We start from the raw sequence: 23,585 nt of genomic DNA on the forward strand, positions 1-23,585 counted from the left end.
TCAAGGAAAAGTGGGTTCCCTCTGAAACTTTCAGGGTGCAAGTTCAGGCAGATATGAGGAGGCCGAGGGTGTACTACGATGACGGAGCTTATCAGTGTAAGAAGTGGGGACCAGCAGCCAATCTAAGGGGATTCAGAAAGGGTTTGGACACATTCAGGAACCTCAGTGCTATAAATGGGTACTGAGAGAAGCTGGGATCTGCCTGACCTTTCAGTTTGACGTCAAAAAGGAGAATCACAATTATCTCCCATATAATAGTGGATCTCTAGGGGACTCTGCTGGCAAAAAGAGCCCAGGGTTGGAGGCTGATCTCTTAAGCCAATGGAATTGTTGAGCCAGAGGAGTCTCATTGAAATAGAACATGGAACGTTAGAGCTTAGAACGAGCAGAGAGGGACTTTAGAACACTGGGCAGAGAATACGAAAATTTGCAGAGTCTTTGGAACAAAGGTTTCAGAGCTGGTGGGAAGGGCCCTTAGAATGTGGGATGTCAGAGCTGCAGGGCCTTTGAACACTAGGCAGAGAGAATGTCGTGACTGGAAAGGTCCTTAGAACACAGTGTCAAAGTGAGAAGGACATGAGAATGTATAAAGTTACAGCATGAAGGTACTTGAGCACATCAAATGTAGACGGGACCCAAGAACACAGAATGTCAGCTAGAAGGCGTCTCAGATATTGCTTCCTCACTTCATAATTAAGGCTGCAGAGATGGCACATCCAGGGTCCTATGGGGAGTCTATAGTAGAATCAGAGGTCAGCCTTCCACTAATCTGTTAGGTTCCTCTCTTATTCCTTTAAGTTTAAATCACCAGATTTCAGAGCTTCTCCCAAAACCAGAGCTCCGGTCCCACATAGAAGTAGCTATTTGTAATTTCTCACCCCATTTCTCTTTTGTCTATGTTCCAATGCAGGGGTCCTCAAACTACGGCCGCAGACCAGATGCGGCAGCTGAGGACGTTTATCCCCCTCACCCAGGGCTATGACGTTTCTTTATTTAAAAGCCCACAAAACAAAGTTTTCATTTTTACTATAGTCCGGCCCTCCAACAGTCTGAGGGACAGTGAACTGGCCCCCTATTTAAAAAGTTTGAGGACCCCTTTTCCAATGTGTCAAGCATTCAGTTCAAGAGACACTTATATTTATTGTTTTGTTGTTGAATTGTTTCAATTGTGTCTGATTCTTTGTGACTCCATTTTGAGGTTTTCTTGCAGAGATATTACATTGGTTTGCCATTTCTTTTTCCAGCTCATTTTTACAAATGAGGAAACTGAGGCAAACATAATTTGTCAGCTTGCTCAGAGTCATAGGACGAGTAAGTGTCTGAGGCTGGGTTTGAACTCATGAAAATGAGTCTTCCTGATTTCAGACTTTGGTGCTCTACTCACTGCACCACCTGGTTGCCCTAACATTTACTTAGCTACATTCAAGACACTGGGCTGGAAGGCAAGTACAAAGGGAAAGGGAATAAGCATTTATTAAGCACCTACTATGTGCTAGGCTCATTTGATTCTCACAACAACGCTGGGAAGTATTATTACTATTATTATCTCCATTTTACAGTTGAGAAAACCAAGGCAATCAAGCTGGGGGAGGAGGGAAGGGAATGGGGAAATAGTTTAGGAGAAGCATCTTGGTACAGCAAAATTAGTAAGGCAGCTGTAAGGTACAGAAAGGCCGTTGGCTTTCCTCAAAATGGAGGGATCTGTTGAAGTTTATAATTTTTATGTAAAGCAGGAATATTATAAAATAATGATAAAGATAATCCACATTTCAATAGAATTTAATAAGATTTTACCTTCAAGGTCAAACGGTATTGGCCTTGGAGTAGGGAAATACCTGGGTTTGCATCCAGGGCTAACATTTGCTATTTATATAGCTCTATGGATGGTGTAGCCCCCATCCTGACCCTCCAGGAGTGGGTCATCTAAGTGGATTTTTTTCTAGGACTTTAGATTTAATCTGAAAGTTCTTGACCTTGAAGCTCATTTAATTCAATCCAGGGTCAGGGAAGACCTTTCCATATCTCCCCAAGTCCCCACTTAAAGATATTTTTTTTCCTTGTTGTCAATGGCAACTGGTTTCCTTGGAAATCAGAGACTTTCCCACAATGCATCTGTTTCCTCCTTCCCTTCTTTCTGTCTCTTCAGTATATTTGCTACTGTGGTTGGCTGGTACTAAGGTTGAGCGCCACTCCCTCCGGAAGGTATCATTGATCGGAAAGGGGAAATGATTCGGGTCACATGGGTAGGAAAAGATCTCAGAAAGCATCTTGTCCAATCTCGTTCATTTTTACAGAAAAGAGGCTGAGAGGGGATTTACAAACAAAAACAAATTTCAAAATATTTAAAAAGAATTCCAAAATCTACAGCCAATTCTACCTTTAACCACACAGCTGTAGAGGCCGTGGGACAGTGCAAGGGATCATTTTATTGTAAAAATATTTTTTGTGTATTTAAATACAGTTTCCTTTGTAATTCCATATATTTTTGTTATGCTTTTGAAATAATTCTGAGGAGGGATCCATAGACTCCTCCAGATTGCCAAAGGGCCGCATGGTATAAAAATGGTTAAGAACTTTTGATCTAGTCCAGTCCTTACATCAAACAATTGAGGAGACTGAGGCTCCATGGAGTAGGGGTTTAAAAATGCTTATTGATTATTGAGTTTGATATGGAAGGATGGAAATCAAAAGGCCGAGGCCTTTAGCTGCAGGTGCCATGTACATAACTCAGATCCTAGTAAATCCAGGATAACCAGTATGTTGTAGTGAGAAATGTGCTAGATTTGGAACAATAAATCAGGTTTCCACTGTTCACTTTCTGCTGCTTTGTCTCGGTTTCCTTATCTATAAAAGGGGGAAATGATCGTGCTACTCTCCTGGAGGGAGGGGGAGTCGGGAGCTGTTAGGATGACTGTCCGGTGACTACACGCCTGCCTGCTGATTGGGAGTCTCGTCCCCCTTCCCTGCCCTTCCCAGAGGAAGGCCAGAAGCTCTGAGATCAGCTACCCCTCCCCAATGGTGCTGCTGCCGCGAGGCCGGAATGCATGTCCCAGGCCAGCGTGTGACAACCTCGCCGAGGACAGGGTGTCCAGTTACAAAACCCAGCCTGGCACTTCTCCGAGGCCCCCTGCCAGACAAACTGTCAAATCACATTTCCTCTGGAGCCTCGCTGTTTAAAGAGGCAGGCGCTTGGAGATACTCCCTCTGAAGTAGGGAGCCTAGAATATGGCACAGAGGGAAGAGCAGAGCCATCTGGGTCATCCTGGGCGAGTCACTTCACCCTGTTTGCCTCAGTTTCCTCATCTGTAAAATGAGGGATTGGCTTAGCCTCTGCAGCTCCTCTCACCTGGAAATCCTAAGACATGATAATAGAAATCTAATTGTGCCCATTTTACAGATGAGGAAAATCAAGTTCAGAGGAATAATTCGACTTCCTCGTAGCCAGCCAGTTAGTGTGGCAGGCAGATTTGGATCTGGGGCTCCTGCCTCTGAAACCTCAATCACTCTGCTCTGAAGTCCCATCTCAGCAAGGACCGGAACTGGCCTGATCCACACAATGCACTGCCTGGTGTACCTGAGAAACCACCAATGGATGGCAGAGACCAGAAAACCTGCCTTAGGGAGGTGAGCACAGGACAGATACCGAGAGGATGTCAGAGGCCATCTAGTCCACCTCTTCCCATTTTACAGATAAGGGAACTGAGGTCCAGGGAGATGGCTCAACTTGTCCATGTAGAAAGGGTCAGAGGTGGGATCTGAACCCCTTTCTCAAATCCTTCCCACCTTTTGACAGCTGCTTCGGTCACATATACCCACACATACATGTCCTGGCCCAGGTCTCAGCTCAGTAGTTTTTAATTAATCCATCAAAGGACATTTATTAAACGCTGGCTGTGTGCCGGCACCGTGCTGAGCAAAACCAAAACCAAAACCAGTCCAAAGCCCAGACCCTGCCCCAGGAAGCTTCTGTTCTAATGGAGGAAACATGCAAATTACAGCATATGCAAGAGCTATTGCTACCCGCTCTTGTACGCACATATGGAGATGTATCTATGCTGCAGCATCTATGTGGTGCAGTGGGTAGGAGCTGCATCTGGAGTCAGCAAGACCTGAGTTCAAATCTGGCCTCTGGCACTGCCCAGCTGGGTGATCCTGGGCAAGTCCCTTAACCCCATTGCTGCAGTTTCCTCATCTCTAAAGTGAGCTAAAGAAAATACCAAACGCACCAGTATTTCTGGCAAGAAAATGAGATGTGATGTCATGAGATCACGAAGTGATGATGTGACTGAAACAACCGAACAACAAAAATACATAAAAGAGACACACAGAGAGACATGGAGACAGAAAGACAGAGACAGAGAGAAAGACGGAGGCAGAGAGAGACAGAGAGAGAGAGAGAGAGAGAGAGAGAGAGAGAGAGAGAGAGACAGAGAGAGACAGAGACAGAGAGAGAGAGAGAGAGAGAAAAACAGAGGCAGAGAGAGGGGAGGGGGCAAAGAGAGACACAGAGAGACAGAAATACACAGTGAAAAAGAGAGAGAGAGAGAGAGAGAGAGAGAGAGAGAGAGAGAAACAAGGAGGGAGAGAGTGAAGGAGAGATGGAGAGAGACAGAGGCAGGTAGAGGTGGGGAGGAATCAGGGACAGAAAGTAGTTTCAAGGTGATGTGAGAAGGGAAGACTGGCACAGTGAGAAGCTTAGAAAAGGCTCTTGAAGAAGGTGGTTTGGGAGCTGACTTAAATAATCCTGGGAAGCCTGGATGGAAAGATGAAGAGGGAGAGCATTCCTAGCATGGGGGTGGGGAGGGGGGCAGCCAGGGAAGGAGGAGGGATGGGAGATTTGGGAGCACCATAGATAAAGTCTAGGATGGCTGGTTTTCAGAGTGCACATTGGGGAATAAAGTGTGGGGAAGCTGGAAAGTAGGTAGGGGACAGGTTAGGAAGAACTTTGTGGCCAACAGAGCTTTTTGGTTGGTCCATGAGGTAACAGTCCCTGGAGTTTAATGTTAATGAGTGTGAGTGTGAGTGTGTGTGTGAATGTGTATGTGAGAGTGTGTGTGTGTGTGTGAGTGAGTGAGTATGTGTGTGTGTGTGTGTGTGTGTGTGTGTGTGTGTAACATGGCTAGGTGCAATTTAGGGAAATCACTTTGGCAGCGGAGGGGAGGACAGAGTATCCTGGGGAGACACTCAAGATCAGAAAACCAATAGTCCGGACATGAGGGGAAGGGGGCTTGTGTGAATGGAGAGAGAGAGAGAAACCAGAGAGAGATGTTGCGAATGGCGAGATGACAAGAGGTGGCCAAAAAGGAGGAGTCCAGACTGACACTGGGGCTTCTTGCCTAGATGACTGAGGGGACGGGGATGCTGAGGACGGTAAAAAGGAAGGTGAGAAAAGGGAAGCGTTGGGGGAGGAAAAGAACTTGTGATTTGGCGAGTTGAGATTCCCAACTACATTAAGGGAAGGGGTCCAGCACCCAGCCTTGGGGGACGCCATGTTGGGGGCTGAGGCTGAAGGGAAGGAGACTGGGCAGGAACGGTCTGGGAGAGCAGAGGGGAGCAGGGAGAAGCTGGAGCCCAGAAGGAGATGGACAGTGTCAGAGATAGCAAGGATGAGCAATCTGGCAACAAGGAGACCTCTGATGGCTTTGGAGAAAGACGTTTCTTATAGGAGCTGGGGGGCTCATGGCTGGTGAGAGGGCAGGTTCCAGACCGAAGGCCATCCTATGGTTTTAGAGCCAGAATGGGCCTTAGAACCAAGTATTGTTGGTGCTTGGGCTTCCATACCCCGTCATTTCTGGGGATTCTCTCTCTGAATCCTTCCCCATCCTGGGGGAAATGGTCTCAGAGCAGGGCTTCATCTGAAAAAGTATACAGCTTCTGGTCTGAGAGGAGAAAAGGACAGAAAAAGCTTCATCGATTTAGAGAAATAAAGGACTTTAGCAATCATCTAATATTTGTGACAGATAAGGAAACTGAGGACCTGAAGAAATTAAGTGAATGTAGGGAGCAGAGTCACAATTCTAACACAGCTCCTTTGACGGCCTTTCCACACCCGTGCTATGGCTGGGACCAGCCCTAGCAATTACCCAGTCCCCTCCCCGCCCCTCACTTTACAGCTGGAGAAACTGAGGCCCACCCAGAGTGATGAAGCAGCTCACCCTGAGTCTCCCAAGCAGCCTGCTGACATGCCTGGGACTAGAATCCATTCCTCGGGGCTCCCGGGCCAGGATTCCTTCTTTAAGACCATATGTTCTTGGCCCACCCCACCCACACTAGGTACTTAAGGAACGCCCCTTTCTCAGGGCAGGCCAACGGGGGTCTTCCTGTTTACTTCCTCGCCCCTTCCCTCAGAAGCAGCACTGAATGTTCCTTTCGCTCCATCCCCCTGGGCCCTGTCAGGGCAGCCTTTTCCGGAAATGGCACTGGGATTATGGGGACCGATTAACCCTGTGTGGCCTGAGAGCCTGACCAGAGAGCCAGGAAGAGGAGGCCCCCTGTTTGTCTTCCCTGCCAACTGTCCTGCCCTGCAGGGATGGGTGGCAGAGGGAGGTCTGACCCAGCCTCCCTTCCCTTAGCTGGCAGAGCTTACAGGGACCCCAGAGATCTTTGGGGAGTTCTGGTACAAAACCCTCGTTTTAAAGTTGAAGGAACTACTTCTGGGAAGATAAATGAGCTGTCTGGGGTCAAAAGACAAAGAACGGGCAGTGCAGAATTCAAACCCAGGTCCCCAGGCTTAAATCTCAGGCCCTTGGCAGGATCCCATGTGCAATGATCCTGTCCTGCACCTTCCTCACTTCCCCCTCCTGGTCCAGCTCAAATGCTCCAGTCAGCAGGAGACAGGGAGGCAGGTGGGAGGAAATGAGAGAGCTGGCCGCTCGTAGCCAATTGGCTGCTCCCAAAACTGGACGGCGGCCCACATCCTGGGCAGGCAGGCCCAGAGAGAGATGAACTCCTCTCCTCCTTAGGCCCGAGCCCTCCAGCTGTGGCCGAGCCAAGGGCTGAGCCCATCCCCGGGCAGCTGGGACCAGAGGTTTCCAAGAAGAGCCTCCCCTCCCGGGAGGGGATGCCAGCTCAGGACTGTTTGAGGGAGCAGGCCCCTGGGGGAAGCCTGGGCTCCAGAGACCCAGGTGGGAGCCCCAGCTCTGTCAGGACCAACAGGGAGCCAACACACCTCGGGGCTCCGTTTCCTTATTCCCTAAGGGGCCTGTTGAGGTCAGCTGTTTCAGAGAGCCCCCCTCCTGAGGCTCTTCTAGGTTCTTTGACCTCCCTTCCCTTCTTGGCCCTTGTCCACTTCACTCCTGAACCCCCGTTAAAGGCATCCATGCCATCTGTGATTGGACTTGTCTTAAAAACAGGGACTGTTTCTTGTCACTGTATCTACTGGGAATCACAGAGAGCCTTGATCAGACAAAGCCCTGAAGAGCTGCTTGTTAAATGGATCAGAATGTCCAGGTCTCCTCATTTCTATTCCTTCCGACTCCCATTTCCAACCTCCCTATTGAGGAAAATCCAAATTATCTTGCCTAGCATTCAAGGCTCTCCATTATATCATGCTGCCTATCACATGCGTTTTTTAACTGAGGAACATATCACGTTAATTCTCTTACTGATGTATAACTTTGCTCCTCTGTGCTATTCTAGTCTTCCCTTAGCTTGATATATTATTTTCTATATCCTCTTTAGGTCATGGCCTATAGTTTTATTGGGGCAGAGAACTCCCAGGGAGTTCTTGGTTCCTCACGATAGATACAAGCTTCTTGAAGACAGGAATTATTTGGTTTAAATGAGGAAAGAGAAGGGATGTCTGGCAGATTTCCATAAAACAGGTCACTTGGACTTTAAGGTACAATGGACAAAGGAGGGCATATGTAACAACCTGGGAAATTAGCTGGGGCCAGACCGTGGAGGGTTTTATGGCAGAAGGAGATTTTAACCCAGAGACAAGAGGGATTGGTTCAAGTTTTTAAGCACGGCGGAACAATGGTCGAAACTTCTGATTTACTAACATTACTTTGGCAGGTGTCGACGCCGTATTGGGGAAGGGAGATTCGGGGGCCTAAGAGATCCAAATTTGGAAGATATTTCAAAATTCTAGGGAGAAAATGTGGGGGCTTGCACCTGAGTGGTTGGTTGGGAGTGGAAAGAGCTTTGTCATCAGGGGAGAAGGGATAGTACTAGCCAATGGACTGGATACAGAAGCAAGAGAGTCAGGTATGACCTCAAGGTCGTGGACCCTGCTGATGGTTGGGCATTCCAGCATTTACCAATGGTTTTTCTCTTCCTTCCCAGTCTGAGGAAGGAAGAAGTTGGAATGTCTTGTGTACCACCCTTGAATGTCTCTCAGGGGAGATTTTTCCCCTCTTGCCTAGTGAACATGAAACTCTGGTGACTGCTTCGGTGTCATCAGAGTGGGAGATCTCCAAGAAACATGTTCTCAGCCTTGTTGAAGGAGGAGCTCTGGAGTTCTGGAAGGACTTTGGGGAGGAAAGGAGGAAAAAATTAACTTGGGAGCGTTCCCTGGATGTGTCTAAAACAGCATCCTCTCCAAAGAGATGCGCAGAGGGGCAGATGGTAGAGCGGTTTTCCAAAGCTCGGCCAGCACCTGGCTGGAAGAACAGCTGCTGGGGCCAGGGAGGGGACCGGTGGATCGTTGCCACTTGGACAGGGGTGATGCAACTGCTCTCCAGAGTGAGGGGGAGCTTCCTAAGGTTGAGGGCCCATCTCCCACCCATCGATCTGACTTTCCTTCTTGGGAAGTTATCTGCTTCAGAGACAGCTTTCAGCTTTCACTAGTTTCAATATGGCAGCCTCAACTGGCTTTTTTTTTTCCTTTTTAAACCAGTTAACACAGTTTTGTGCATCCAGTAGGTGCATAGTGAGTGAATGCTTGTTAAAAAATTGAATAAAATTTATGGAATTATTGCAGGGGTAGGAGGGTCTATTAGGTAAAAGTTTATCCCCTACCAACTTAAGAGTCACACAGTCACCTTCAAAAAACTGGTTTTAGGGTCTAAGGACTTGGGTTCAAATATCTGGCAGAGGTAAGGATGGTGACCACTTCAGGCACAGTGAGCAGGCTCTGAGAAGGTATAGAAGTGAGAGATGAAATCCACAGGGCCAAAAGTCCTAGTGCAATTTAAAAGCAATTGAAGCTTAAAAGTGTACTAAAATTTTTGGGAAAACCTGTACTTGATACTAAGTCTCAGTTTCCTCATCTATAAAATGAAGAGCAGCACTAGAAAGCCTCCTGGATTTCATCTAGCTCTAGAGTATTTCCTGTGGTTCTAAGACCATCTAATTCAAACCATATCTGAACAAGAATCCTCCCTCCAAGGCCTGACAAGAAATCAGCCAAACTCCATTTGAAGACCTTGGTGCAGTGCCTGGTACATAGCACTTCATACATATTTTCTTCCATCCTGTTATCCTCCCTCCCTCTCTTCCTTTTTTCTTTCCTTCCTTCCTTCCTTCCTTCTTTCTTCCCTCTCTTCCTTCCTTCTTTCCTTCCTTCCTTCCTTCCTTCTTTCCTTCCTTCCTTCCTTCCTTCCTTCCTTCCTTCCTTCCTTCCTTCCTTCCTTCCTTCCTTCTTTCCTTCCTCCCTCTCTCCCTTCCTTCCTTCCTTCAAAAGCAGCCCATTCCACTTGAGCCAGCCCCATTCAAATACAAGAATTGTTTGCTGATTTGATCCAATTCAACTCAACTCAACAAGCCCTTGGCCACACTCCCCTGGCTGCATTATCTTCTATTAGATTGGAGGCTCCTCCAGGGACTGCCCTTCTTTTGGCTTGTCTCTCTATCTCAGAGCTTGCCACAGAGCCTGGCACACGGCAATAGCTTGTTGCCCCGTTGCCTTGACTTCCCTATCCTGTTCTTCGGCAGTTGACTCTGGGACTCATCTGTTCTCAGCCATCGGAGGCAACATTGCCTGGCCTCTTTCAGTGGCAAAGCTGGCCACAGCTCAGGGCCCCACCTGCAGCTCCCAGACAGAGAATGGGGTCTAAGTGGCCTGGAGAAGCCCAGTTTCCTGGGATAAACACTCCTGCTCTATGTACCTGAACACAGAGAAGTCAGAAGGCGGCCTGTTGTGATACCGGAGCCACCTGCCGTGGCTGCTGGAGGTCTAACTTAGACCTTAGAATGGGTCTCTTCACAAGAGAGAATGATGATGATACAAGGAGACTGAGACAGGACACTACAGGGGCCTTCACTGGAGGAGAGTCCAGTTAAAATTCCCCCCAAGCTCGGTGCTTTACACACAGTTGGCATTTTAATATTTACTGAATTTTAAAAACTGAACTTTCTTGAGTTCAGGGAAAAATCTTCCTTAAAATCGAGGCTACCATTGTGAGGTTTGTTCATAAGTTCCCCAGAAATATGAATTTATGTTATTATCAGCTTAGTATTATTGTGATTATCATTAGCAGGTGTTTTGGGAAGCATCTGCCAACAGTATGTTCTCTCCCGTTCGAGTGTTTTCCCTGGAGGTGACGCTGATGCTCCTCACACAAACCTTTGCGGTCTAGACGGCTAAATGGGAAACTTGTTCTTTTCTTCATGCTGATTATAAATGAGCAGAAACTCATTAATGGGATGAGGCATCAGAAAGACTCCCTGGCCAAGCCCCAATCTGAAGCTCTGGCCACCAGCCCTTCCTGTGTCGGGAGGCAGCCGGGGGCCAAGTCTGCTTCCAGGGCTCAGGAAACAAGCGGGCTCAGGATGTGCGGGCACCGGCCCTTGCCAGCTCGGCTGGGAAGAATTCAATTCAACAGGCACTTACACTTACCCAGGGCCTGCTCCATGTGCCTCGGTCATGGGGCTGGGCCTTGGTAGGGAAGAGAAGCGAAGCTCACTCTTCCCATACCCCCAGCCTCTTCCTTCTTGGAGCAATATTAGGAAAGTTTAAAAATATTTTTAAAAGCCTAATCACTTGGAAATTATGTAAAAAGTCAAAAGTAACTCAAGGACCCCAAAAAATGGAATAAGAGTGGGAACCTGACTTAGAGGGCAGCGAGGTGGCCCAGTGGATCGAGTACCAAGCCTGAAGTCAAGAAGCATGAGCTCAAATACAGACTCTGACACTTACTAGCTGCGTGACTCTGGACCAGTCACTTAACCATGACTCAGTTTCTTCATCTGTAAAATGAGCTGGAAAAGGAAATAGCAAGCCATTCCAGTGCCAAGAAAACTCCAAATGGGGACACAAGGAGATGGACAAGGCCGAAAATGATCAAACAATATCAATCCAACTGAGACTGTCAGAACATTTTAGCCTTATTCAAGTCTTGATGATTCTCTCTCTTCTGAAGGACTCTGGGTATTGATTGGACTAAAATTAGGGAAAAGACTGATTCCTTCTGGCGAGAGAAGTATCTTTGAAGGACACTAGAAAAGCTAGATGGGAGACTCCTTAAAGCAAGCAATCTTAACCTGGAGCTCTGGGGATAGATTTCAGGAGGTCTGTGACTCTGAAGGAGAAAAGATTTCACCTGGATAACTTGGCATTTCCTTCAATTATTTAAAAGCATTTTTCTGAGAAGGGGTCATAGACTTCCCCAGACTGCCCAAAGAATGCCCAGAGGCCTGATGGGAGGGTCAGGGAGGTATGGAGGGATGTTAGGAAACTGATGCTCCAAGGGTGCGCCTAGACCTAAGGGACTATTGTCCTGTGTGAGCAGGGATCGTTGAACTTTCCCCTGAGCCCTGAGCCTTTATCTCATTGTGGAATTTTGTCCATTGTCTTGGAAGGCTATAATTGTAACTGAAATGTCGTGTGTGTGTGTGTGTGTGTGTGTGTGTGTGTGTGTGTGTGTGTGTGTTCCAGAACCATGGGTCAGCTCTGCCCAGTTTGGGGTCAGCCCTAGATCTCTCAGCATTTCTTTTTAGAAGAGAATAATCTAAAATAAAAATTGTTCTTGATATTACTTGGGTTTAGAACTAAGAGTATATCTTTGCAGATGATATGAAGTTAGAGAACCCCAGAGATTCTACTAAAAAGCTATTAGAAAAAATTCATAACTTTAGCAAAGTTGCAGGATATAAAATAAACCCACATAAATCCTCAGCATTTTTATACATCACCAACAAAATCCAACAGCAAGAGATACAAAGAGAAATTCCATTCAGAATAACTGTTGACAGCATAAAATATTTGGGAATCTATCTACCAAAGGAAAGTCAGGAACTATATGAACAAAACTACAAAACACTTTCCACACAAATAAAGTCAGATCTAAACAAATGGAAAAATAATAAGTGCTCTTGGATTGGGTGAGCAAATATAATAAAGATGACAATACTCCCTAAACTAATCTATTTATTTAGCGCTATACCAATCAGACTCCCAACAAACTATTTTAATGACCTAGAGAAAATAACAGCAAGATTCATATGGAAAAACAAAAGGTCAAAAATTTCAAGGAAATTAATGAAAAAAAAAATCCAATGAAGGTGGCTTCACCGTGCCAGATCTAAAACTATATTATAGAGCAGCAGTTACCAAAATCATTTGGTATTGGCTAAGAAATAAACTAGTTGATCAGTGGAATAGGTTAGGTTCAAATACACAAAATAGTCAACTATAGCAATCTAGTGTTTGACAAACCCAAAGGCCCCAGCTTCTGAGAGAAACTGAGTGGATGTCCATCAGTTGGAGAATGGCTGAATAAATCGTGGTATATGAATGTTATGGAATATTATTGTTCTGTAAGAAATGACCAGCAGGATTATTTCAGAAAGGCCTGGAGAGACTTACATCAACTGATGCTGAGTGAAATGAGCAGAACCAGGAGATCATTATATACGTCAACAACAATACTGTATGAAGATGTAATCTGATGGAAGTGGATTTCTTCAACAATGAGGTGATTTAAACCAGGTCCACTTGTTCAGTGATGAAGAGAGACATCTACACCCAGAGAGAGGCCTGTGGGAACTGAGTATGGACCGCAACATAGAATTCCTACTCTTTCTGTTGTTGTTTGCTTGCATTTTGTTTTCCTATCTCAGGTTTTTTTTTTTTTTAACCTTCTTGCTAGATCCGATTTTTCTTGTGCAGCAAGATAACTGTATAAATATGTATGCACATATTGTATTTAACTTATACTTTAACATATTTAACATGTATTGGTCAACCTGCCATCTGGGGGAAGGAGTGGGGGGAAGGAGGGGAAAAGTTGAACAAAAGGTCTGGCGATTGTCAATGCTGAAAAATTACCCATGCATATAACTTGTAAATAAAAAGCTATAATGAAAAAAGCTGTATAAAGAGTACAGAATTTCCTTCCACACTTGGCCTGAAAAGACAAAATATGAAATAGTTCCTGCCTTCAGGGAGTTTACAATCTACTGGGAGACATAAATAAATGCAAAGAAGTAAATGACCAAGACTAACCATTGGGAAGAGATAAGAAAATGTGCCCCATTCCCTTTCCTTGCAGAGGTGTGGAGAGTAGCACACACTGCCAGATTCAGTTGATATTTGTGGGTTAGTTTTGCTAAATTGCTTTTTGTTTTCCTATAAGGATGATTTATGGAGAGAGAGAGAGAGAGATAAATTTAGAAAGCAGAGGATAATTAAATATTAAAAAACATTAAAATAAAAGATATCAACAAAATTTTTTTTAAACTCGGGTATTTGCAAAATAAATAGAAAATGATTTAGGGGCAGAGGCCCAGAGAAAAGAACAACTAGGAGGATCAACAAGGACCTGGATTAGGAGAGGCACAATCTGGTCAACTGAGGCAGGCAATCTTAACTCGTCCAGCTTTCCCACAGACATAGCACAGATACAAACAAACAATTATTGAGCACCAACTGAGCACAATCTAATCTCAGGAGAACGTTTCAAAGGTGAGACAACACAGGCCCCTTGCTCTCCAAGCACTTACCATATAATACAAAGGGAGCTGAATTAAGCTTTACATGGGTTCTTACAAATTATTGAACCCCACAGTTAACTTTTTTAATAGCTAGAACAGTGCTTTAAGGTTTATAAAGATACACACACACACACACACACACACACACACACACACACATACTTTTTTCGGTTTGATCCTCACAATAACCTTGGGAGGTAGACACTATTAGTATCCACATTTTGCAGATAAGAAAACTGAGGCAAACTGAGGTTAAATGACTGGAGAAACTGAAGCTAAGAGAGGAACTGAAATGTGGTCACTTGGCCAGTCATAGCTTGCTAGCTATTGGAAAGCCTCATGCAGCCCCCACATGCCTGACTTGGAGCTTGTGGCAGGCTACTGGTCTGTAACTAGGGGCAGGGGAGAGTGAGGGTGATTAGGAACAGAATTGAGAGTTGCCACCTGCAATCCTTCTGGGCAGAAACAACGGAGCTAAGTAAGTATTTAATAAGAATAATTAATTCAAGTTATTAAATGCTGGAATGGAGTGAGCGCTTTCCTTATTCTCCCTCTTGACTTTAAGCCACTTCCCCATCTCCATAATTCTTTATATTATTGTCCTGGGATCTCTATCTCTCCACAGCAGGACTTGGTTCTCATCTCTGTCTCTCTCTGTGTGTGTCTCTGTCTCTGTCTCTCTCTGTCTCTGTCTCTCTCTGTCTCTGTCTCTTTCTGTCTCTCTGTGTCTCTCTTTCTGTCTCTCTCTCTGTTTCTTTCTCTGTCTCTGTCTCTTTCCCTCTCTGTCTCTCTCTGTCTTTCTGTCTCTCTCTCTGTCTCTTTCTCTCTGTTTCTTTCTCTCTCTCTCTCTCTCTCTCTCTCTCTCTCTCTCTCTCTCTCTCTCTCTCTCTCTCTCTCTCTCTCTCTCTCTCTCTCTCTCTCTCTCCCTCTCTCTCTCTCTCTCTCTCTCTCCCTTTGCCCAAGTTCCTACAGCTTAGAATGTAGTAGAGCGAGGAATCACACACTTTCCCATGCACCTGCTGTCTCTCTTGCTCCTTCTTCATCTACGGCAGAGATGCCATCTGTATACTTGACTCCCTGATCCTTCACTTTTCACTTGAGAACTGGGAAAGCCCTACTGTGCGTGCCTCTGAACCTTTTTCTACGACATTCAAATCACTAAGCAGTTCCTGGGCATGTCCCTCTGAGTCACGACCCGAGACCCAGGATCCTTGTTTTCCCATCCACCCTCCCCATCTGCTCACTCCTCCTCCTGGACATTGCATGTGTCCACAAGCTGGACGCCAACATTAGCCAGTAGGCATTTATTTGGGCCGGGGAGTCCCAGAGTTTACTGCAAGGGCCGGGCTGCAGAGGAGAGAGAGTTCTGCCGTGATTTCCTCCTAGCGCCCAGGCTGTCTCAGATGGACTTCACGACTCAGGCCAGTCACGGGCCCCTCAGCCAGAGAAGGAAGCCTGGACAAGGCCCGAGGCCCGGGTTCTCGGCTCAGATTGTGGCTGGCCACAGCGGCCATTGCACGTTTATGTTTGGTGCACATGGACAGAGCAGACCCCAGGAGAGACATGGGCAGAAACTATTCATTGAGCATTAAAACAAATAATCCAGTGAGACTCCAATGAGTCACACCACTGGACTTAAGGACTGGTTAAAGTCTGAGATTCACAGATGAGAGAGACCCCATCCTGCCCTCAGAGAGCTTCCGACAGCCCCACTCGGGTTCTTAGAGATAATCTTCTCATCTTACAGATAAGGAGTCACTGGGTAAGAAGTGACTTCCTGGGGTCATACCCATGCACACAAATAGCAGAGTCTCTTTCCAGCCCATCACAGGCCCTGCACCCAGCACACAAGCAGCTGAAGAATGATGTCAGCTCCTTATCCCCACACTCCACTGGGGGAGTGAGGAAAGTGCCAGTCCTGGATTCAGAGGCTCTGGAGTCTGGTCTTGTCATCTGTGGGATTTTAGACAGGCCATTCCCCCCTCTCAACCCCTAGGTCTCAGTTTCCCCATCTGTAATTTCTGGAATTGGACTTCACTAAGATGATCTCTACGTTTCCTTTATTTGTTTGATAGAAGTGGTAAAGACCCAAAAAGCTCTCTCTGCTCCCATCCCTGTAATATCTCCCTCTAACCCGTGGCGATTTCTATAACACCAAGATATAAATGATGTGTTAGGAAAGGGTAATGAGAGGTCAAGCCATCCTCCACCATGAATTACCTTAATGTGAATTAATAGAGTTGAGGAGTCAAGACCTGAAACATACTTTGGATATTGGGGAGGAGGGAGCTTGGAAAGATCTAAAGTGAAGCTGAAACTAAGATAGGGCAGCTAGAACATTGTCCTAGGATGCTGAAATTTAGAGGGTGCCAACAATCTGTTCCTTCTGCAGCTTAGAAATAGCCAAACTTTGTGTCTGGTTGGCAAAAATAACTTCCTCTTCATCACCAGTAACTCGGGTGAGTCTCCCCCTGCCCAGGAGAGGCCTGGACCTGTCCCACAGGTAGTTCGAGCCCTAGTTGGGAAAAAAATCACTCACTAGTGACATTTGTGGTCCCAAGCTTCAGACACAGTCAGGAGGGGGGCCCGCATTGGCTTAGGCAAGCTCAGAAAGGGACACTGGGGGGGGGCAGGGAGGTACCAAGGGGAGCTGAGGTTACTGGGTAGATGGGGAAGAAGGGAAGAGATGCCCCGAGCCTCAGTTTCCTCATCTGTAAAATGAGACAATCGGATTAAATTTTCTCTAAGGTCACTTCCAGGTCTCTTTGCTGGCACTTCAGAGTTTCCTCTGGGCTGGCCTGCTCGAAGGTACCGGCAGCATCTCCTCCCCCTCTCCTTCCTCTCTGATATTTCCACAAAGATCAGCAAGGTTCAAAAGCTGTCCTCAAGAAACCTGGTGGGGGGCAGGGAAGGAGGAAATACAACAGCTCTCTATGGGCCCCTCGGGGTGGGAGAAGAGCAGGCTCAAAGGGCCAGATCCAGTGTCTCCTTGTTAGTGAGCCTTCCTGCCACTGTAAGCAAATTAAATCAGCTAGAGCAGACTGGCCCGACATCTATCAGGCAGGCGGGCCCCTCTCCCCCTCCCCCTCCCTCCTCTGGCTCTGTCTGTCTCTCTCTTTGTCTCTCTCTGTCTCTGTCTCTATCTCTATTTTGTCTTTCTCTTTCTGTCTCTGTCTCTATCTCTATTTTTCTCTTTCTGTCTGTTCTCTCTCTTTCTCTCCCCCAGTGGGAACCTTTAGTCCAGCAAAACCTTCCCAAAGGGCGCTTTCTTGAATCTCTGCCCCAGCTTTCTCTTTTAGATAACAGCTAATGTCCCATCTTCTTTTCAGTGTTATCTCAAGTAGCTTCATTATAACCAAGTGAAACAGCAAATACAGTTGAGGGATGGGGTAGAACATCCCAAGGGAGGAAACTCCCAGGATCTTAATATCATCTTCTCAGCCATTTGGTTATAGCTAAAAGGGACCCAGGGTCCCTCTGCTGCAGGCTGGCCCTAGCCACTGCACCATACTGCTGTTCTGTTCTAATACCGATTCTTCTTAATTTGCTGAGCAGAAAGCGGAGGTTCACTTTACTCCCAGGCTGCCCAGCTACAAAGTGGGGCTCTCTGACTCGGCGCAGTGCTCCCCATGAGTGCTCCCCCTGACATCATGTTGTTATCTCTGTAGTTTGTGGGCACAAGCCCAGTAGAAGCTAAGTTTCTTGAGGGCAAGCGCTGGTGCTTTCTATCCAGGTACTCCCGACGCAGAGAACCATGCTCTCCCCACCGCAAAAACGTTAAAGACATTTGTTAAATCTGATCGTTCCCAGTCTCCCCCCACCTCACTCATCCATTGTCCAAGTTCTTCCACTCAGCTCATCTCTAAAAACACAAGTTTGGGGTCCCCCGCGGGCTGAGGAAGTAATGGGGTGTGATAAAAAGAGGCTCCTGAATGGGAGGGATGTGTGTGCAAGCCCCGAATCCCAGGCTGTTGCCCCCTCGCCGGGCCACGGGCTGAGCCCCTTCCCCTCTCCGGACCTCAGTTGCTCTCTCTGTAAAAGGAGCAGTCAGCCCTGCTGCAATTTCCTCCGGCTCTCCTGCGGCCTGATTAGCTCTTTCCAGCTGAGAGCCCCAGACACAATCACTTCCATGGTGGATCAGAAGGTGAGACCTGTGGGTCCTCCCCAACACTTCTCACAGCCCCCAACTTCCCCGGGGGCATTCAGATTCGTCGGCAAATGGTCCTTCCCCTAAGACTCCCCCACTTTCTTTTTGTTTGAGAGCCAAGTATCATCTCATTAACCTCCAGATCCTCTTTCCCAGCCCCCAGAGCCCAATCTCCTGTGCCTGGTGGGAGGGAGTTTCCCAGGGTTTCCATACACCCTTTTAATTAACCCAGATGACCCATTTCTAACCGGCTTCAGCTGGAAGCCTTAAAGGAGCAGGCAAACCTCTGATTCAGGAGCAGCCCCGGCAGCCCCATTCCCGGTGCTTCGGGCCCCCCATCCCAGGGGCTGGCGGAGAACGACCCACTTCTGGCCCTGGCAGAACCTCAGCTTCTGGATCTCTCCCTTCCACGTTTCATTCTACAAATGATTCCACAGATCACCCACATTTAGTCCTAGGAGAGTTAGAGCAGAATGAATTCTAGTGGTCTCCGAGTCTGACTTCCTCACTTTACAAATGAGGAAACTGAGACCCAGTGAGATGGAGCGACTGCTCCAAAGTCGCACGGGTGGGACAATGAGATTTGAACAAGGGCTCTGACTCTAGATCCATGCTCCTTCTGTTATACCTTGTGGCAATCAATCCACAAGCACTGATTAAACTCCTTCAATATACTAGGGGGTGGGGATATGAAAGGAAAAGAAACAATCCCTTCTGTCAATAAAAAGTTATTATAAAAAAAAAGAAACAATTCTTGCTCCCCAAGAGTTTCCTTACCATTGGGTGAGATAATGTGGACATATACAAGTGGACAGTGGAGGAGGAGGAAGAAGAAAGAGAAGAAGAGGGAGGTGAAAGAAGTGGAGGAGGAGGAGGAGGAGAAAAAGAAGGAGGAGGAGGAAGAAGGAGGAGGAGGAGAAGTAGAGGAGAAGGAGGAAGAAGAGGGAGGCAGGTACAAAATAAAAAGACTGGACAGCTGGGTAATATAGGGGACAGAGCACTGGGCTTGGAGTTGGGAAATCTCAGATTAAAATCTGGCCTCAGACACTTACTAGCTGTGTCACTTTACCCTGTTTGCCTCAGTTTCCTCAGCTACAAAATGAGACAGAGAAGGAAATGACCAACCAGATCTTTGCCAAGAAGACCCCGAAGAGTTGGACTGAAGTGAAATGACCAAATGATGAAAAGAAGTTAGATACAAGGCCAGTGAGGGGGGAGGGGGCTCTGGGGGTTGGCAATACCAGGAAAGGCTCGATGTATTGTGCTTGAGCTGGTCATGCAAGAAGAGGGAGTTTATATGAGGCAGAGATGAGGATGGAGGAGGTAGGACAAAAGCCTGGAGGCTGGAGATGGAGGAGGTGAGTGAGGAATGAAGAGAAGGCTTGTCTGGATGGAGGTAGAGTTTGGGAAGGAGGCTGTTAAGTCGGGGTGGGCCGTGTTTGTGAAGGGCCTTCAAAGCAGAACAGGGAGTTGTATTTGCTTCCAAAGGTGCCAGAGAGCTACTGAAGTTTATTTATTTAGGGGAGTGACCTGCACTTTGGGGAAAACTCTTTGGCAGCTGAGCAGATGGAATGGCGGGGACACGATTCGGAAGCTACGTCAGTAGTTCAGGGAAGAGGTGAGAAAGCGTCTCCGCTAGGTTGGCGGCTGTGGGGGTAGAGAGAAGGGATGGGAATGGGAGGCAAGAATGGATAGTCAGGGGGCTTTCAAGAAGGGCTCATCCTCTTGGAGCTCGAACCTTTCTAACCCTCCCTTCATATCAGAATTCTCAAGCTGGAGTTCAACTTAGAACTTTTCTTGTTCAATCCTCTCATTTCCCAGAGGGAAGAAAGCGAGCCTGGGGAAGGATTCCCAGCACCACCCTGGAGGGTGATTTCTAGCTACGAGAAGCTCTGGCCGTCTGAATCTCCACATGAAAGAGCAGGAATGTGGCAGGTAGGAGAGAGGGGGCCTGGCGGGGCCTTGCTCCCGGCTTGTGCCTTTTCCACATCTACTCATTCACCCAAAGAGCAGATGACATTGAAACGGAAAGATTAGGAAGCTTGGACTCCTGGGCACTTCCTGGGTGAAGAATCTCTAGGTGGGACGCTAGACTTTGGGGACTGAAATCAAGAGGCACAGGGAATGGTCAGCCCACATTAGGGTAACTTTGGCTTTGGAGACCTAAAGGAGAGCTTACTCTGTAAAGCCCGAAGGGATTTTCCCTCTAGAAAGGGCTGTTTTGGGTCCTAAGACTGAGACATATGTGGCTGCTTTTTAAAAAGAGCGTAACAGAGCCCACTCTCCTCATGAAGAAGGACTGCTGTCAGCGGGTAGGACCAGCAGTGGCCATGTATGAAGCCTATGCAATGTCAGGATCAGTATGTAGCAGGCCGGTGGAGCACCCCGATTATATCCCCAGAAGATGTGGCGGCCCCCATCCTATAGGAAATTTGAGTTGGTTCCTTGAGTGTGGTTCCCCAGCCACAAGATACCATCATGCATTTTCATATCCTTGTGCACGAGTCTTTGCTTTGACTGAATCGTGACCTCTGGTTTGACTATAAATGGTAAATGCACCAGTGGAGGCTCATGAAATGATTTTAGCAAATGCTGACTGACAGAATCTAGACCATAGTCCTTTCTTGGGGCTCTGCCCTATGAGTTGGGGAAGGGGTGGTCCTCAGACAGTACACATACATTCAGAGTTGGTCGGGGCCTTAAAGGTCAACCTCTCATTTTACAGATGAGAAAAATGAAGTCCAGGGGGTTAAGTGACTTGTCCAAAGGCAAATGCAACTGTCTTTCCAGGGCACTAGTGCTAAGAAGCAGAAACAAGACCACGAGCCAGGTCTTCTCACTCTAAGACCAGAGGTCTTTCCACTATAATATGCTGCTACGTCCATGATAATCAAACTTTTAAATTTTTTATTCTCCCCCCCAATTTTTTTCTTTGCCCCTCCCCTTGACTAGTGGTATGGGTCATTTGGCAGGTGAGGAGACAATTTGAGTTTGACTCGACTTCTGCCTCCACCTTCCATAATAACCTTTTTCTTACATATGATTTATTTATATACTTTATTTATGCCAATGTAAGCTTTATGTGGCTTATTTGTACCTTACAGTGCTTATCTATATGATATTTTACATTGATTTAATCACTACAACTCAACTATCAACTATCAACTACAACTCAAGCTGGACAGGAATCGTGCTTGCCACGTTCCCGATTCCCCATTCCCCCGTTCCCCATTATTCCAGACAGAATGGTGGTGGTCAAGACTAATTTCCTCACCTTCTCTTTCCACTGTTCCTGGCTGCTTTCTATGGAAGTGAGAAATTTAGGTCAATTCAGCTAAATTCAGCCCATTGTGTAAAAGACCTACTATGTGCGGGGCACTTACTTGGGTTTATGCAGAGTTTGGATAAAAAAAGGTCCCTGTCCTTATGGAGCTCAAAGTTCAGCCAGAGGATGAGATACAGGGACTGTGAATAGAAACCTAGACTTGGAGTCGGTCCAAATCCTGTCTCTGCTACTTACTAGCTAGGGCAAGTCAATGATCTTTTATGAGCCTCAGTTTCCTTATCTGTAACTTGGGAATAATAATATCAGGCACTGCCTCCATCAGTCAACAAGCATTATTAGGCACCTGGGATTCAGGCTCTGAGAGGAAAGCTTTCATTTTCTCTTGCTCCAGACCCTGTCATTTTTGGCCGGCTCAGCATGTGCTCAGCCGCAGCCTCTCCTTTTAACTGTTGTTGCTCGGTTGTTTTCAATCATGTCCAACTCTTTCTGATCCCATTTCGGGGTTTCTTGGTAGAGATCCTGCAGTGCTTGGCCATTTCCTTCCCAGATCATTTTACAGATGAGGAAACTGAGACAAACAGTGAACTGACGTGCTCAGGGTCGCATAGCTAGGAAGTGTCTGAGGCCAGATTTGACCTCGGGAAGAGGAGTCCTCCTGGCTCCAGGACTGGCACTCTACCCACCGTGCCACCTGGCACTCTCCTATTAGTGTGTTAGCACCTGGAGGGCAAGAATTATCTCAATGACTTGTACATATTTGGGTCTCTGGGACTGAGCAAAGTTCATGGTAGCTAAGAAGGGCTTTTTCACCCATTCACCTATCAGGTGCCAGGCTCTATATGTCTTGGGGTACAAAGACAAAAAATGATCCTCTGCCCTCAAGGAGCTTGCATTCTGTCTGGGAGACAAGGTGGGAACAGACGAGGTAAATTTGTGAGAAGAGGAAAGGGGGAGCAGGGGAGACTTTATACAAAGAGTGACGCTTGAGACTTAGAATAAGGTTCATAAAGTGCTTTATATACTTTAAAGCTCTAACTGCCAGCTGGCAGTGACAGCAGCAGCCTGCTGGCACCATAGGATGCTAGAGGACAAATGCATTAGAAAGAAGGAAATAAAATTTTGGATCTTTGGGGGAAAGGGGAAAAAGGCAATTCAAGTCAACTATAATTATACACATTCACCTTTTTAGGATCACATGATTCAGAGTGGAAAGGACCTCAGAGGTCATTCTGCCCAGATAAGAAACTGAGGCTATCAAGTTTAATGATTTACCCAAGATCACACAAGTAGCAAAGGACAAAGCCAGGATTTGAATTCAGATCCTCCAACCCTAAATTAGAACACTTTTTTTCCCTTTTCTTTTCTTTCCTTCTTTCTTTCTTTTAACTGAATTACTCCAAGTTATAATTGGAAAGTTTGTAAATTCTTAGTGATGACTTAATCCAACTACTTCATTTCACAGATGGTAAAACTGAGTCCAGACAATGAAAAGAACTTATAAAATAATACACAGCAAGTTAATGGCAGAATTTCAATCCAAACCAAGCCTTCAAATTCAGCCATAAAACACACTTCCTCCCGTCCAGCTCCGGGAGGCCAATAAGATTTTATAAACTTTAAGAGCAACCCCTCCCCTTCAGAATCCTGTAGGATTATCACGTTTTTGCTTATACCACTCCCACCCCAGCACACACACACAAACACTGCTGGCAGATGGGACAGATAAAGGACATTCTCCAGAGTCCCAGGAGAACCCCTTCCCCCCCCCCAATGCCCTTGCTGGTCGTGGCTCCTTACCTGGCGGACAGTTACATCTCAACGATGTATCCCGAGGCTCTCGTCGCTTGGTCAAATGAAGTTTCAGTTTCTAGAGGGAGGAAAGAAGAGGGAAATCAGGTCCAGATTGCAAAGCCCAGCATGTGGTCATCACAAGGGGAGAGGAAAAGGCTGGCTGGGAAAGAGAAGGCTCTAGGAAGGGGAAACAAGGCTGATTCAGAGTGGAGAACAGATGACTGTTTCTGGACCAAAAACCTCCATTGAATGGCCTTCAACTTCCAGCCCAGGCCCTGTGTAATTAGAAGCAGCTAAGTCCGCTTTCTTTGGGTTGGTCAAGGAGATCCCAAGCCAGATCACATGACCTGTAAACCTTAAGCCAGTCTAATGCCCACCTGATGACATCCTATCTATGTCGTTGGCTAATTATTTTTTGCATCTTCTTTCTGTAAGATGGACAGCAAGGAGTGGATGTTTAGGTCCAAGGTCAACTTTCCACCAGGA

At 46.7% G+C, this 23,585-nt stretch overlaps 1 protein-coding gene across 10 annotated transcripts in view; it reads right to left on the minus strand.

Annotated features, from left to right (window-relative positions):
- Positions 1 to 23,585, minus strand: part of COL13A1 (collagen type XIII alpha 1 chain) — a 196,517-nt gene that overhangs the window by 157,240 nt on the left and 15,692 nt on the right. For all 10 annotated transcript variants that reach the window (XM_031956844.1, XM_031956840.1, XM_031956839.1 and 7 more), the window contains exon 2: positions 23,106 to 23,175. In XM_031956844.1, coding sequence (XP_031812704.1) covers positions 23,106 to 23,175 — 70 coding nt within the window. The remainder of the gene's footprint in view (positions 1 to 23,105; positions 23,176 to 23,585) is intronic.

This window comes from Sarcophilus harrisii, chromosome 2 (genome assembly GCF_902635505.1).
Source record: "Sarcophilus harrisii chromosome 2, mSarHar1.11, whole genome shotgun sequence".
NCBI lineage: Eukaryota > Metazoa > Chordata > Mammalia > Dasyuromorphia > Dasyuridae > Sarcophilus > Sarcophilus harrisii.